This window comes from Artemia sp. Qi Xiang Cuo, chromosome 4 (assembly GCF_049724085.1).
Source record: "Artemia sp. Qi Xiang Cuo chromosome 4, ASM4972408v1, whole genome shotgun sequence".
NCBI classification, from domain to species: Eukaryota; Metazoa; Arthropoda; class Branchiopoda; order Anostraca; family Artemiidae; genus Artemia; species Artemia sp. Qi Xiang Cuo.
The window spans coordinates 75029384-75045743 of NC_142797.1; the positions used below are offsets into that span (position 1 = coordinate 75029384).

The following is a 16360-nucleotide window of genomic DNA, read 5'->3' on the forward strand; positions in this document are numbered from 1 at the left end:
CATGCAAGTAGGGTGAGGCTAAGATTTAAGCAAGTTTTTTTCCAAAGTCATTTTTTCCAAAATACTACAAAATTGTTTGCTTTTTCTATATTTTGGTCTTTTAAAGGGTAGGAACTGACCTCCTTTCTATGTATTAGGGTTTTGACCAAATGACGAACAATTTTCCGCGTACTATCTTCAATGAGATTTTCGAACATGTTATTACTCATGTGAGTGGCAATGTGGCACGTGACGATTAAGCTGTTTCACAGCTGACTATCAAACAAATTGATGATAGTTACTACCATGTGGTCAAGAACCATGACCTTCTTCTGTTAACTTCCTTAGCTTCAGCAACAGAATTTTTTTGGTGTTTCCACAGAATGTCCGTAATGACCTTTACGCTATGACTTTGTCTTGTGACATCAGAATCGATTTTGATGACGTCTCTTGCTCAATGCTCTATCCGCATGGAACTTTCTCTTCCCGGGAAAAGGAATCCTAGAAAATTGTACCAGCAGTAAAACTAAAATAATATTTTCTGTGATTTTAAAGGATTTTGGAATTATTTCCAAAAGTAATGATCATTAAGGCAAGAATTTTTGTTTTTTACTTTTGAGTTTATATTTTATTGTATTTCTAATTATGTCTTCTCTTTACTATCGTTGGCATTTACATAGGGGGTACTTTTGAGGTGTCTTTAAATATTAGATCCTACTGTGCCTTGAGACCCCTGGGCCTCACCCAAATAGAGTCTCTGAGGTATCTGAAGCTTGTGGTATTTCAAGCGTATGGCTGCGGCGCTGTTTTCCCACTTCGATTGTAGGTGAGAAATGGAAGTGTCATAAGTGATTATTAAATAAACCATTTGAAAACTGTGAGAGTATATACATATATATGTATATATATATATATATATATATATATATATATATATATATATATATATATATATATATATATATATATATATATATATATATATATATATATATATATATATATATATATATAAAGCCTCCATTCAACTAGATATTCCAGAGACTTTTTGCTGTCCGGTTTGAAGCCGGCTTAAGTGTTTCGTCTAGAAGAAGATGCATTAGTACCTGAGCTGGACTGGTGGGACCCATTGCTTTTTCTGAGGCCATGATGATTCCAGTAATTTAAATAATATGAAAAGAGCGATTTGGAAAGTTACAACGTTAAAAAAATAAAGATCGTTTTAGAATTTTGACCGACGAAATCAGTTTTTGCTTTTGAACTAGAATTGTTAGGAATTTTAGAAACCCATATCCCAGGGGTATGAAGCATGGGATTAGGTAATACAGAATTTTGTTTTCTCGGGTGTGAAGGACGGGTTGCATAGGCCAGGAGAAGGGCTCATGATGAATAAGGAACATTCTTAGTCTTGCTTAGATTGAGAAGTTATGGATAATAGAATTCTAGCTGCTCATTTGGAGCCACTGGAATTTTGTTTACTACTGAAAAGTGACGTGTTTACTAGATACAGAAAGGGATGTGTTTACTAGCGGATTTCGATTGTTTGTGTCTCAGGGCCGGGTCATCACGGGTCAATATATGTTTTCTAATTAGATCTTTCTTAGAGAACGTCAGGCACACGTCCTAAGTAGTGCACCCTAGCGTAACGGTGTTTTGGTAGACGAAATGCCAAATAAACAAGATAAATATGAACAAATTTTGGGGAAATGAACAACAAAGCATGGGCGCCCATAAGCTGAATTCCAGGGGGGGCAAACCTCGTCTAATTGGGACTTTTAATGCTATATAATAGAAATCTCAGAACAAAGATATAAAAATAAGGCAGCATCATTCAGCCAGGGGGGGCCACCTGCCCCCCCCCCCCCTTATGGGTGCCCATGCAACAAAGGCTAGTTTTTACAGCTTTGCACTTGAAACGAATTTCTACCAAAGATTTTAAACTATAACTCTAAGAACACTTGTGTTAGAGACAGATTGCAAAATCACTACGTACGCAGGCCCTGGTCCTGTGGCTCAGAAACTTTAATTTTAGAAATTATCTCCATAAGTTGCTCAGTTTTATTTTTGTTTGTATATTTAGAATTTTTCTTCTTGTTTAATAAAGATGCTTTATATTTCTCCTATATGCAATATAGGAAATAACTTGATTAATGTAAAGAAACATCTGGAGTTTCGGGGATTCCCAAATCCTTCCCCTTCTCTTGGTATGCATGGTGTAAACGATCGTAGAGAATGAGTGGTAATTAGGGAATTTTGATTTTTTTGTGACTCAGTGCCGAATCAACGCTCCTAAGATTAATTCCAGTAGATTATTGTTGTTTTGAGTGGATCCTAATAACTGAGTTAAACCTCAGACAACAAAGGCCTATTGCCTTCCTCATCCATGTCGTACCCTAGCATTTGGAGGTAATATGGTCTGTTCTTTTTCAATGTATGAATTTGGAAGTTAAAATTGCCTAAAGACAAAAAAAATGATAATAATATGACACAAATAGCCAGTGGGTAATTGCTGCCCCATCGGGCCTGGTATTTTGAGATAGGGCTTATCCTTCCCTTTTTCTCCCTTTGCTGAAGAGCCTTCTTTCGTAGTGTCAATTTGTCCATCATTGTTTCAAAGCTAACCATGTGGTCAAGAACCATGACCTTCTTTTGTTAACGTCCTTAGCTTCAGCAACAGAATTTTTTGGTGTTTCTACAGAATGTCCGTAATGACCTTTACGCTATGACTTCGTCATGTAATGTAGCTTATTTAGGATAATCACATTTTTTTTTAGAAGCAAATAAAACTGACCTCTTTTCCTCGAAGCATTGTTCTTCGAAATTTGGTTTAAAGAGTAGAGTTTGATTTGTCCATCATTTGTTTTCCCCATATTCTGACAACCCCAACCACCATCATCATACCGGCTTGAGCAGGCAACACTCGTCCCTCACAGAGAGGGTGAGTCGTCCATCATTCGCCAGCCATCAGGAGCAATTCATACCTAATTATCGGGACTGGTTCCAGCAAGAGCTTCTTTCTCCCAGATTTGCCTGCTCATCCAAGGATCTTTTCCTTTACCATTGTCGGTGCTTCACGCGTCCATGTGGATCGATTCCCCCGTGCATGATTTCGACAGTCATTACTGCCTTTGTTCCACCCAATCTCAACAATTTGTCGCAAACCACCCTTTTTCGTGGTCAGACACTGAACATGACGTGGCTGCTAATTGGTTACTGAAATTAACAATAGTAGTACTCTGTTTGTGCCAACTGCTCTGAGGGGACCACAAGAAGGTTATCCAAATATCATGCATCGTTTTGAGAAATATTTCTTTTGCTTTTTTCATAAGTTAAACCAACAATGGAGACTTTATTGGTCGAAAAATTTTGCATTTCTGCAACTTTATATGCTTGGTCCTTAAGGGAGATGGGGGGATGGTGGTGCTTGGCGCCTCTGAGACATTTTGTCCGTACATGAAACTACACTCTTTGAGGTTGCTTAGACTCCTTGGGACCGTTTGTTTTACAAATGTGTTATTCAGTTCATTATTTATAACTGATTATGTGATCGTAAGGAGCTGCTGATATTCGTTGTCTCCAGTCTCCACATGTCTGCACTGAAACTACACTCTGTGAGGTTGCTTAGACTCCTTGGGACCGTTTGTTTTACAAATGTGTTATTCAGTTCATTATTTATAACTGATTATGTGATCGTAAGGAGCTGCTGATATTCGTTGTCTCCAGTCTCCACATGTCTGCACTGAAACTACACTCTTTGAGGTTGCTTAGACTCCTTGGGACCGTTTGTTTTACAAATGTGTTATTCAGTTCATTATTTATAACTGATTATGTGATCGTAAGGAGCTGCTGATATTCGTTGTCTCCAGTCTCCACATGTCTGCACTGAAACTACACTCTTGGAGGTTGCTTAGACTCCTTGGGACCGTTTGTTTTACAAATGTGTTATTCAGTTCATTATTTATAACTGATTATGTGATCGTAAGGAGCTGCTGATATTCGTTGTCTCCAGTCTCCACATGTCTGCACTGACGTGTTGGCAAAAATCTTGTTTTCAAATCATAGTACCAGTGTGACATAATACTTCCTTATAATTTCAGAGCTTTTCTTCAGTTCAGTGAATCTTGTTGCAGGTGGTTAACCAGGTGAAAACACTCAGTTTGTGTACTTTAACTGTTAATCTATATGCATTTGCTATGAATAAATACGTACATAAAGTGCTCTTTCCGCTGAAGTTTTGAGCACTTTTAAGTAAGCCTCCTATTCTAATTAAACGACCCGTGTGTTTCAGGAGTTATTCTTAAAAAAAAGAAGTCAAACTTCAGCTCAAAGAACAAGGTGTTGCGGAGCAGGACAACCCCTTTGTAAAGGAAATAATTTCTTTTAGTTTGGATTTTTAATGTTGCTCCTTACCTTCAGCTGAAAAAACTATTTTTTTTAAATTTCTGATCGCTTTTCAAATGATGCCTGCAAAACTGGCTCACCCTCCATAAAAAATTCCCTCCTCTCACGGGACACTCCTCTGAGGAAAGTTCCTTCCACGTAAAATACACACCCTTCTGCAAAATTCCCTCCGGACAATCCCATCCCTGCTGAAAATCCCTCCTCCCCTTCGTAAAATTTCTTTCAAATCACCCTATGTAAAATTTCCCCTTGAAATTTTATCCCCAGAAATTTTCTTTTCCGTGAAAAAAGATCTCCTCTCCCGAAAAAGATCTGTATACTTCCCAATAACAAATGCTATACGCAAACAATGGGCAAACTTCATAACTTACAGCCCCTTACGTAATTTCATAACTTACTTTCCCCATGGCCTGTCGGGAGTCATGTTACCCCTATAGGTATAGCTATTGAATCTTTCTACTTTTTATAGCCTTTCGATTTGCGGTATCTTATGTGCCAGAGAGTAGATGCATATTTCGGACAGGGAACTGCAAGACACAGGTTCTACTCTCATTATGTTAGTGTACTTTCACCACCCACTACATAACTAAACACCCACAATTTTGATCTGATTTCAAACTATCATATAAGTGGGCTGTCTGAGTCCTCAATCCGTCCTCCTGGCTACTCTGCCTTTGCCGTTGGCAGGGGCAATCCTGACAGCTATCAGTGTTTGCCCCATATCACAGGTTAACAGCTCAAGTGGAGAATTTGATTTGGGTTACGGGGTAGTTATATTATTGTCCCAGAGCTAGAAATATCAGTCTTTATATCGTGTTTTTGTCATAGACCTCTTGTTTTAAATGTCTTTTTTGCTCCTTCCAAATCAAGGGAGCATATCCTCATAGTGCCACACGGTCATGTGGCACAGACACAGTGTACCGCAAATACGATAGGTGTTGAAAAAATCTTTGATATTCTTCTGAATTAATAATGCATGAAGTGTACAACGCCATGTTCATCTTATTGAGTAGATATCTAGTTTCACCTCTGTAAATTTCAATAAATTTCCCTAAATATTCGTCATTACTATTTAATCATGATCACAGTACAGATATATTAAACTGTGGCCATGACACAGATGCGAATTTTTATGAAGGTTTACGGTTTACTGTTGCAAACAGAAAACTTTTCTCCTTTAATCTATACTTGCTTAGGATATAATATTAAAACTTCCGCTTTAAAATTATATACAATATAAATTGAATATCTGTTTTTGTCAATCATTTGAAATAATATTACTGCACTCTATAGGGGCGGATCTAGAGTAAAATCTTGGGGGGGGGGGGAGAGGCCCGATGTGACAAGGGCGCCAATGCGCAAAATCTTGGGGGGGGGGAGGTATTGTTACAAAGTGCCAATAATTAACCAAATTGACAAATTTATTCTAAAAAGAAAGTGAAAAAAAGAGGGAAAGAGGGTGCCAAAAAAATCCTGGAGGGGCCTGGGATGCCCTCGTCCTTCACCTGAATCCGGCAGTGGCACTCTACTTGTTGAATTACTTCCATTCCTAAGGATACGCAGTGATCATTAGTGGAAAAGAAGCATATTTTTTTTATTAATTCGGGTTGATGAATCATAAAACAAAAGAATGTATAATTAAAAAATGAATTGAAAAATTCCGAAAACAAAAGAATGTAAAAGTACATTACATTTCTATTTTTGCCAATTTTGTGCTGTACTCAGCTTGTTTAATTACTTCCGTTTTTAAAGGTTGTGTGATGATCGCGGCAAATCCGCGCGGGTGAACACTCCTGGGTTATAATAAAACATTCACAAATTAATCAGGATTTTTAGTATGTGCTTGTTTTTGACGAAGAAAAGTTGGAGTATGCTCTTCTGTGATTTTAAGGAAGTCTGGGGAACGATTGTTAGTGTCTGGAGGAACCATTTTCGTGTTGAGGCATCAAGAGCAGTAAGTTCAGAAAATTGTTAATCGATTAACGAATGTTGGGTCTCCATTTTGAAAATTTTACAGAAGTGCGATTGTTTTTCAATGGATCTCTTTGGTTATAAAAGGTCTAAAGCTGAACTGGCCTACCATGACAAAACAATGAAAGAAATCTTGAGAAAGGAATATTGGGAAGAAAAAGAAAAGAACAATCACACGAATATTATATATAATGCTTGAATCGTTTTATTTTTTAACACACTTGGGGTCCTGGCAGGATACCCATATTTATTTATTTTTATTTTAAGGTATATTTATTATTTTTCTTAATGCTTATATAATTGGTATATAGCTCCAGACACCCAAAACAAGCATTTTGAACTACCTTACAGAATAAATAACTCATAAATAACAGAAGAAAAATGGAATTCTTAGAAGACTCCAGATTGGCAAACAATGTTGACATACATTATATTTAAAATCTATACGAAGTATAAACATGAATATTTTATGCAAAGTATAATATAACAACCTAATAAATTTAGTATGTAAGCATGTATATATGTATATTTCGATGTCTTGAGACATTTTAATGTCCCTAGTTTCATAAAGATTTATCTATTTTTTATTTTTTGCCCTTTATTTTGATTGTGGGCTTAGGCCTACTGTTTCGTACTTTACTCTTTCTATACTAAATGAAATATTCTGGCCTTCAGAAGCTTAAACTTTTATTTTTAACACTGTTTCTTATCAATTTGAATTAGAGGACCTTAACTTCAACTAGGCAACTTTTAAAACCGTGAAAACTCTACACACTATAAAAAAAACACAAGTTTTTCTTCTAAATGAAAATAAAGAGCAACGTCCAACCTTGAAACCAGTATATATGGAACCTTGAAGCAGCTGCTGCCCCCTTAGCCTCCTGCACTTTTGCCTCAAGTTTAGCTTGTGTTTCATCGAGACTCGATAGTATCGTCAATATCTTAATATGTTGAAAATTTAGCGTAAAGAGCGGAGGGCTTAGGGCAGCCCCCAAAAATATAGGACGATATATATATATATATATATATATATATATATATATATATATATATATATATATATATATATATATATATATATATATATATATATATGTATATATATACATATATTTATATATGTATATATACATATATATATATATTAAAAAAAAGGGAAAATCTGAAACTCAATGTACAGGATTCCGTCCGATAACTAGCTACGTCACTGTGCAAGCTCTTCGAGTTACTGTTTATACAGGAACTCGAAAAAGTATGCTACACTCCTCCGCATCAGTTCGGCTTCAAGCGAGGAACTGGATGTGCTGATGCCGTAACAGTCGTTGCTAATGTCTTGATAGATGCCGAATCTTCTGGAGAGAGCCTTTCTTTGGCAGGACACGACATTAGACGTGCATTCGACTCTCTAATCCATGCTGCGATGCTTTTGAAGGCCGGTAAACGTGGGTTGAATCTAGAAGTCATTCGTTCTCTCAGGAATCTGTATTCTAGATTGCGGATCCGACTGAAGCTACCTCCTGACAAGGGTTTGACCCCCATTCCGCGCACCCGACTAGTTCCAGTCAAGAAAGGAGCGCGTCAAGGAGCAGTCACCTCTCCCGACCTTTTCAATAACTATGTCCTTGATGCACAAGATCAATGTCCATCTTCGTTGATTCTGTCATCTGCTAACTTGTCTTTGGTATGTTACTCGGACGACATCCTAAATCTTAGCCGAACCCTTCAGCGGGCAATTAATATCTTCGGAATCCTTGAAACCGAATATCTTAAAGTTGGACTTCAGTTCAACTCTTCAAAATCGGAAATCGTCCTATGCAATTGGAAAACTGATTTTTGTGTTCTTACCATTGCCCTTGGTTCTAGCTCTGTCCAGCCAGTGGATCACCTCATTTATCTAGGTTTGCCCATAGGTTCGTCTATCCGTCACACCCGAAAACTTCTCCTCGAACAGCTTAAACGACGAATTTCAGCATCTTACGCTTCAGTTGTATCGTGCAAACTCCGATTCAATCGGCTGCTTCTAGCAAGCTTGTATAACGCCATCGCTCTTCCTCACATTTTATATGCCACGCCCTTCTGAAAACTTCTCACTAAAACTGACCAGAATATAATCAGAGCGATGTATTTTCGTTTTGCGAAGTATTTGCTTCGTCTACCTCCGTGGTATAGGAATTCGCATTTAATTGAAAATTTTAAAGTCGCAGACCCTGACGTCGCCGTCGCTAGATGAATAGCGAAGCATAATAGAAAAATACGCCGAAATCTACACGAATGGTCCCATTTGCTCATTCAGTGAATCAATGATTCGTTTTCTTTGTTGGTTCAGTTTGTTATAGTTTGAGTTTTTTTTTTTTTTTTTTTAAGTGCTCCGTCTTGTTGTATTATTTGACGGGTTTTTCAATAAATAAATAAATAAATATATACATATCAAGGCCGTATCCAGGGGGGGAGGGTTACCCGGTTTGAACCCACCCCCGAAATTTTTGACCGACTCGAAAATAAGTCGAAAATTAGTAAAACCTAGGTAAAAATCAGTAAAATTAGTCGAAAACTGAGTCAAAAATTAGTAACCCCCCCCCCCAAAAAAGTCAAAAATTAGTAAACCCCCCCCCCCCTGAACAAAAATCCTGGATATGGCCCTGATACATATATATATATATATATATATATATATATATATATATATATATATATATATATATATATATATATATATATATATATATATATATATATATATATATATACTCAGAAATTATTCTGTATTTTAGGAACCATCCCTCCCTTTAGGCTTCAAACTATGCTGGTTTCACGATTTAACGTTACTGTTTATTTTCATTTGGACAAATATGCTTCAGTTTTCAAATTCACCTAGTTGAATACAGGGTCCTCAAATTCAAACTATTATGAAACCGTGATAAAATAAAAGACGTAGCTTCTGAAGGCCGGAATGTTTCATTTTTCCTTAGAAAGAGTAAAGTACGAATAAGTAAATCCACCAAAATTAAGGGCAACAAATGAAAAACAGATGAACCCTTATCAAAGGTTACTAGGAATATTAAAACGTGTCAAAAAGTTTCAAGACATCAAAATATACATATATACATACTTTCAGTCATACAGCTGCAGATTTTTTTTTTGGATTTTAACAATGTTTATTCTTGTTTAAAACCTCCGGGTTCAACAAGGTTCACCTACCGCTACTGCTGGAATGTATCTATGAAACATTGACATTTTTTTTTTTTTAATTTGGGGCCCTTGCCATTGGGGATACTCTGGTTGTTAGTCATGTTACTTATTACTTGCTCAATTTTACGAATATAACAATATCGGATTTACGCTTTAGTTGACGTCCGAAAAATCAAAATGTAATCTTCTATATATATATATATATATATATATATATATATATATATATATATATATATATATATAAAAAAAAAAAAATATATATATATATATATATATATATATATATATATATATATATATATATATATATATATATATATATATATATATATATATATATATATATATATATATATATATATATATATATATATATATATATATATATATATATATATATATATATATATATATAAATTATGACACATTGTTAGGTATTGGTAATGTATTAGGTATTAGGTGTTGATTAGGTTCTAGGTTGTTTTATAATTAATTGTTTTAGATTGGTTGGTTAATTATTGATTGGGTTGTTTTTTGAAGAAGAAATTCTTCTTAAGACATTTTAAAGTTTTGAGATGTTGACGACTCTGACTGTACGACGTTCAATGGGTAGCGAAGCAACTGATGGAAATACTTTTGTCGGCAAAGCTGACCAAATATTGCTGCAATACTCCCCCTTGCCCTAGCAACATAAACCTAGTTATTATTATTAGTCTCTTTACTCGATTTTTTAAAATTCTACTTTAGCTACTTTTGGCTATCTTGGAATGGGTTTAGGCTAGGAAAATGAAACTTTCAGGTATGGGTCTACAGGCCAAAGAATGTCCTGGGAAGGTATTTCGGAGTACACACCTCCACTCCTTCTCCCTCTAGAGGGTCCTGAAATTTGCCTACATGACAGGTCTATACCCATTGAAATTTTGACAAAACAACATTTTACCTTAATTTTCAGTTATCAGTTTCTTTTTCTCTGGCTTTTGCTCTGAAAATGCAATTTCAATTATTTGAGCAGAATTTTAAGCCATATCAATGTTTTATTTCCAGAATTTAGGAAATGTATTTGCATATCTTTGAAACCTTATAAATTGGGATTGAGCAAAGTTCTGAAGCTGAAAACAATTTTGTTATACTTCATTTAAGCAGAAGATCTATTTTGCAAGGTTTCACTTCTATAACTCACAGATTTCTACAGGTCTTCAAATGTCAGAACCTTCTAGTGGAAAAAGTAGTGGAAGCAGATACTTCAGAATACCTTCCCGGGTCATACTTTAGCCTGAAGACCCATCACGGAAAGTTTTATTTTACTAACATAACCACTTTCTGAGATAGCCAAAACTAGCTAAATTAGAATTTTACCGTATATATATATATATATATATATATATATATATATATATATATATATATATATATATATATATATATATATATATATATATATATATATATATATATATATATATATATATATATATATATATATATATATATATATATATATATATATATATATATATAAAAATTATGACACATTGTTAGGTATTGGTATGGTATTAGGTATTAGGTGTTGATTAGGTTCTAGGTTGTTTTATAATTAATTGTTTTAGATTGGTTGGTTAATTATTGATTAGGTTGTTTTTTGAAGAAGAAATTCTTCTTAAGACATTTTAAAGTTTTGAGATGTTGACGACTCTGACTGTACGACGTTCAATGGGTAGCGAAGCAACTGATGGTAATACTTTTGTCGGCGAAGCTGACCAAATATTGCTGCAATACTCCCCCTTGCCCTAGCAACATAAACCTAGTTATTATTATTAGTCTCTTTACTCGATTTTTTATTAAAAAACTAAGATAGTTAAAACCAAATGGCTTACCAAAAAGCTTTTATAATTGAACGCCTCCCCTCTTTTTGAATTTAGAAGGCATTTTGACTGCATTTTGCCTTCACCAGTACGGCTGCAGTAATTCAAAAGGCCTTTTATAAACTATAATTTTAAGCCCCCCCCACCCCCAACTAAACAAGTTAAAGCGTTACTTGGTTTTCAAAATGTTTTCTGTTCTATGGTTTATTTTGGTCTGTTCTGTGGTATTTTGGTTTCTGTTCTATATAAGTTCCTGTTCTTTTGAAACTACTGTTTTTTTTTGTCGCTGACAGAAACAGTTTGAAATTGTAGCTTTTGATATCAAAAGTATGGTAATATTTCAGAATAGCTGCTACGCAGAAGGAGGCATTTTAGAACAAAAAGAGAGACGTTTTGAGGTTGCTAGTTCTATCTTCTTTTCATGGTTAAAGTCGCCTTTGTGAAAATTCGGCATCAGCCCCCTCTCCTATTTAACCCTGGATTATAAACAAGACTAAAATAAAATAAAAATGGTATCATTTAGATTCCTTATTTTATGCCCCTTTTGAACATTATAGTTATTGCTGCCCTTGCATTGCACCTAGTGGCGTCGTTGGGGTGGGGACAAGGGGGTAGTTGCTTCCCAATAATTTCGAGAAAAATATCATATATACCATGCCAGTAGAGTAAGGGGTACCATTTTTCCAAGGCCCCTGTACCAGACAGGTTTCTGGTGGGTATACTCTGGTTTGGTGGGTACAATCTGGTTTGGTGGGTATAATCTGGTTTGGTGGGTATAATATGGTTTGGTGGGTATAATCTGGTTTGGTGGGTACAGTCTGGTTTGGTGGGTATAGTCTGGTTTGATGGGTATAGTCTGGTTTGATGGGTATAGTCTGGTTTGGTTTTTTGGGGATTCCCCGCTTGTTCCTAAACATTGCAAAAAAGATAGCAGTATGAACGGGGGATTCCTCGCACAAATTTGTTTCAACTCCAAGTTTTTTTTCAACCAGACTGGTTTTTTTTTTTTTTTTTTTTTTTTTTTTTTTTATAGCAATTTCAACGTTATTTGCTTGCGTCTCTACACCTTTTCAAAAGAGATTCAGAGCTCCCTCACATAATGGAATTTGAGGGTCGATAAAGTGAAATTATGTCACTATTCTTGTTTCTCTAAACCAGTATTGCCTATAACTTAATTTACGTAGACAATGAACGATATTAATTAATGTTTTGAATAATAGGAGTGTGAATGATTCTAATTAGTGATTGGATTGTATGAAGGTGGAGAAAAAAAAAGGATTATGAAATTATGTCACTATTCTAGTTTTTCTAAACCAGTATTGCCTATAACTTAATTTACGTAGACAATGAACGATATTAATTAATGTTTTGAATAATAGGAGTGTGAATGATTCTAATTAGTAATTGGATTGTATCAGTGGAGAAAAAAAGGATTAAACTGATTAGCAGTTAAGGTAACCCCGAAGGAGTTGTTAACTCAGGTAATTTGTTATAAATTTGAAACAACATCAGTCTATGAAAAATGCCTAACGACGAATCGGAAATGTTTGATTAACATTTGCAAAAAAAAGGGGTAATGGGTTTTGCGAATTGGAGGAGATGGGGTGATTGTGTACTGTATAATACACAAGTGATGTTTTGGAGAGTATTTTCAATTTAAAATAGTTTAGAAATAAAAAAAAATTGACAAAAAATGGCTGAAAAGTGTTTTGAGGGAGACGGGTTGCATGGAAGGTTGAGTTGCACGAGGGTTCAGTTAAAGGGGGTACAGTTACACGGGGGTTTAGTTAAATTGGGTTGAGTTGCACGAGGGTTGAGTAGCACAAGAGTTCAGTAGCACGGGGGTTCACTTGTACAGTGTTTCGGTTATACAGGGGTTCAGTTACATGGAGGGTTCAGTTGCACGGGGGGGTTGAGTTAAATGGGGCTTGAGTTGCACGAGGGATTCAGTTAAAGGGATCCACTTACACGTGTGTTTAGTTAATTTAGGTCGTCTTGCACGAGGGTTCAGTAGCACGAGGGTTCAGTTGTACAGGGTTTCGGTTATAAAGGGGTTCAGTTACATGGAGGGTTCAGTTGCACGGGGGTTGAGTTAAATGGGGCTTGAGTTCCACGAGAGTCGACTATAAATAAGGCTTTTGCATCTTTCTGAACTTTCTGTGAGAGGCGGGGGTAAGTATTTAGTTTAAATAATTCTAAGAGGAAATCTAACGTTCCCTTCGTTCCCCCCTTTCTGAGGGCAGGGAGGGGAGGGGTAAATTTTGGAGGGAAAACCAAAAATACTCAGAATCGAAAATAACCGGGATCTGCCTCAAGGGGAAGGCTCAAAGACCCTTCGTTCCTCCATTTCTGAGGGGCAGGAGAGGTGGGGGGTCAATTTTGGAGGGAAAACTAAAAATACTCAGAAAGTTCATTTTGAATTTCTTTCATTGAAATGCAAGAGTTGGAATATTTCAGTAGTGTTTTGTTGTGCTGTACCTTGTCACAGTTACATTCTGTTGATTTTCATAGTTCATTTTGAATTTATTTCATTGAAATGCAAGAGTTGGAATATTTTAGTAGTGTTTTGTTGTGCTTTACCTTGTCACAGTTTGGCAGTTACATTCTCTTGATTTTTCAAAGTTCATTTTGAATTTTTGTCGTGAAATGCAATATTTAGAATATTTCAGTAGTGTTTTGTTGTGCTTTTCCTTGTCACAGTTACATTCTGTTGATTTTCATAGTTCATTTTGAATTTCTTTCATTGAAATGCAAGAGTTGGAATATTTCAGTAGTGTTTTGTTGTGCTTTACCTTGTCACAGTTACATTCTCTTAGTTTTTCAAAGTTCATTTTGAATTTCTTTCGTTGAAATGCAAGAGTTGGAATATTTCAGTTGTGACTTGTTGTGCTTTACCTTGTCACAGTTACATTCTCTTGATTTTTCGAAGTTCATTTTGAATTTCTGTCGTGAAATGCAAGAGTTGGACTATTTCAGTAGTGTTTTGTTGTGCTTTACCTTGTCACAGTTACATTCTGTTGATTTTCATAGTTCATTTTGAATTTCTTTCATTGAAATGCAAGAGTTGGAATATTTCAGTAGTGTTTTTTTGTGCTTTACCTTGTCACAGTTACATTCTCTTAATTTTTCAAAGTTCATTTTGAATTTCTTTCGTGAAATGCAAGAATTGGAATATTTCAGTAGTGTCTTGTCGTGGTTTACCTTGTCACAGCTACATTCTCATGATTTTCCAAAGTTCATTTTGAATTTCTGTCGTGAAATGCAAGAGTTGGAATATTTCAGTAGTGACTTGTTGTGCTTTACCTTGTCACAGTTACATTCTCTTGATTTTTCGAAGTTCATTTTGAATTTCTGTCATAAAATGCAAGAGTTTGAATATTTCAGTAGTGATTTGTTGTGCTTTAACTTGTCACAGTTACATTCTCTTGATTTTTCGAAGTTCATTTCGAATTTCTGTCGTAAAATTAAAGAGTTGGAATATTTCAGTAGTGTTTTGTTGTGCTTTACTTTGTCACAGTTACATTATGTCGATTTTCAAAGTTCATTTTGAACTTCTTTCGTTGAAATACAAGAGTTGGAATATTTCAGTAGTGTATTGTGGTGCTTTTCATTGTCACAGTTACATTCTCTTAATCTTTCAAATTTAATTTTGAATTTCTTTTACGAAATGCAAGAATTGGTATATTTCAGTAGTTTATTGTCGTGGTCTACCTTGTCACAGCTACATTCTCATGATTTTTCAAAGTTCATTTTGGATTTCTTTCGTTGAAATGCGAGAGTTGGAATATTTCAGTTGTGTTTTGTTGTACTTTACCTTGTCACAGTTACATTCTCTTAATTTTTCAAAGTTCATTTTGAATTTCTTTTGTGAAATGCAAGAATTGGAATATTTCAGTAGTGTCTTGTCGTGGTTTACCTTGTCACAGCTACATTCTCATGATTTTTCAAAGTGCATTTTGAAATTCTTTCGTGAAATGCAAGAGTTAGAGTATTTCAGTAGTGTCATGTCGTGGTTTACCTTGTCACAGCTACATTCTCATGATTTTTCAAAGTTCATTTTGAATTTCTGTCGTGAAATGCAAGAGTTGGAATATTTCAGTAGTAACTTGTTGTGCTTTACCTTGTCACAGTTACATTCTCTTGATTTTTCGAAGTTCACTTTGAATTTTTGTCGTAAAATGCAAGAGTTGGAAAATTGGGGTCTTATTCCACCAGCCTGAATGGTGGAAATCCACTAGCTCAGTATTGGGGTGTTAGTCCACCAGCCTGAATGGTGGAAATCCACTAGCTCAGTATTGGGGTCCCAGTCCAAGAGCCTGAACGGTCGAAATTCAATAGCTCAGAATTGGGGTCTTAGTCCACCAGCCTGAACGGTGGAAATCGACTAGCTCAGTATTGGGGTCTTAGTCCACCAGCCTGAATGATGGAAATCCACTAGCTAAGTATTGGGGTCTTAGTCCACCAGCCTGAATGGTGGAAATCCACAGCTTTACCTTGTCACAGTTACATTCTCTTGATTTTTCGAAGTTCATTTGGAATTTCTGTCGTGAAATGCAAGAGTTGGAATATTTCAGTAGTGTTTTGTTGTGCTTTACCTTGTCACAGTTACATTCTGTTGATTTTCAAAGTTCATTTTGAATTTCTTTAATTGAAATGCAAAAGTCAGATTATTTCAATAGTGTTTTGTCGTGGTTCACCTAGTCACAGTTACATTCTATTGATTTTTCAAAGTTCATTTTGGATTTCTTTCCATTTAATGCAATATTCGTAATATTTCAGTAGTGACTTGTTGTGATTTACCTTGTCACAGTTACATTCTCTTGATTTTTCAAAGTTCATTTTGAATTTCTTTCGTGAAATGCAAGAATTGGAATATTTCAGTAGTGTCTTGTCGTGGTTTACCTTGTCACAGCTACATTCTCTTGATTTTTCAAAGTTCATTTTGAATTTCTGTC

At 35.4% G+C, this 16360-nt stretch overlaps 1 protein-coding gene across 2 annotated transcripts in view; it reads left to right on the forward strand.

Moving 5' to 3' along the window:
- The first annotated feature begins 438 nt into the window (after positions 1 to 438).
- The window catches only part of Hex-A (Hexokinase A), an 83186-nt gene continuing 67264 nt past the window's right edge, over positions 439 to 16360 (forward strand). The window contains exon 1 of one of the 2 annotated variants that reach the window (XM_089088537.1): positions 439 to 571. In XM_089088537.1, coding sequence (XP_088944663.1) covers positions 560 to 571 — 12 coding nt within the window. In that variant the 5' untranslated portion in view covers positions 439 to 559. Of the gene's footprint in view, positions 572 to 6248; positions 6335 to 16360 lie in introns of those variants that run through there. The other variant, XM_089088535.1, reaches the window with a different exon arrangement.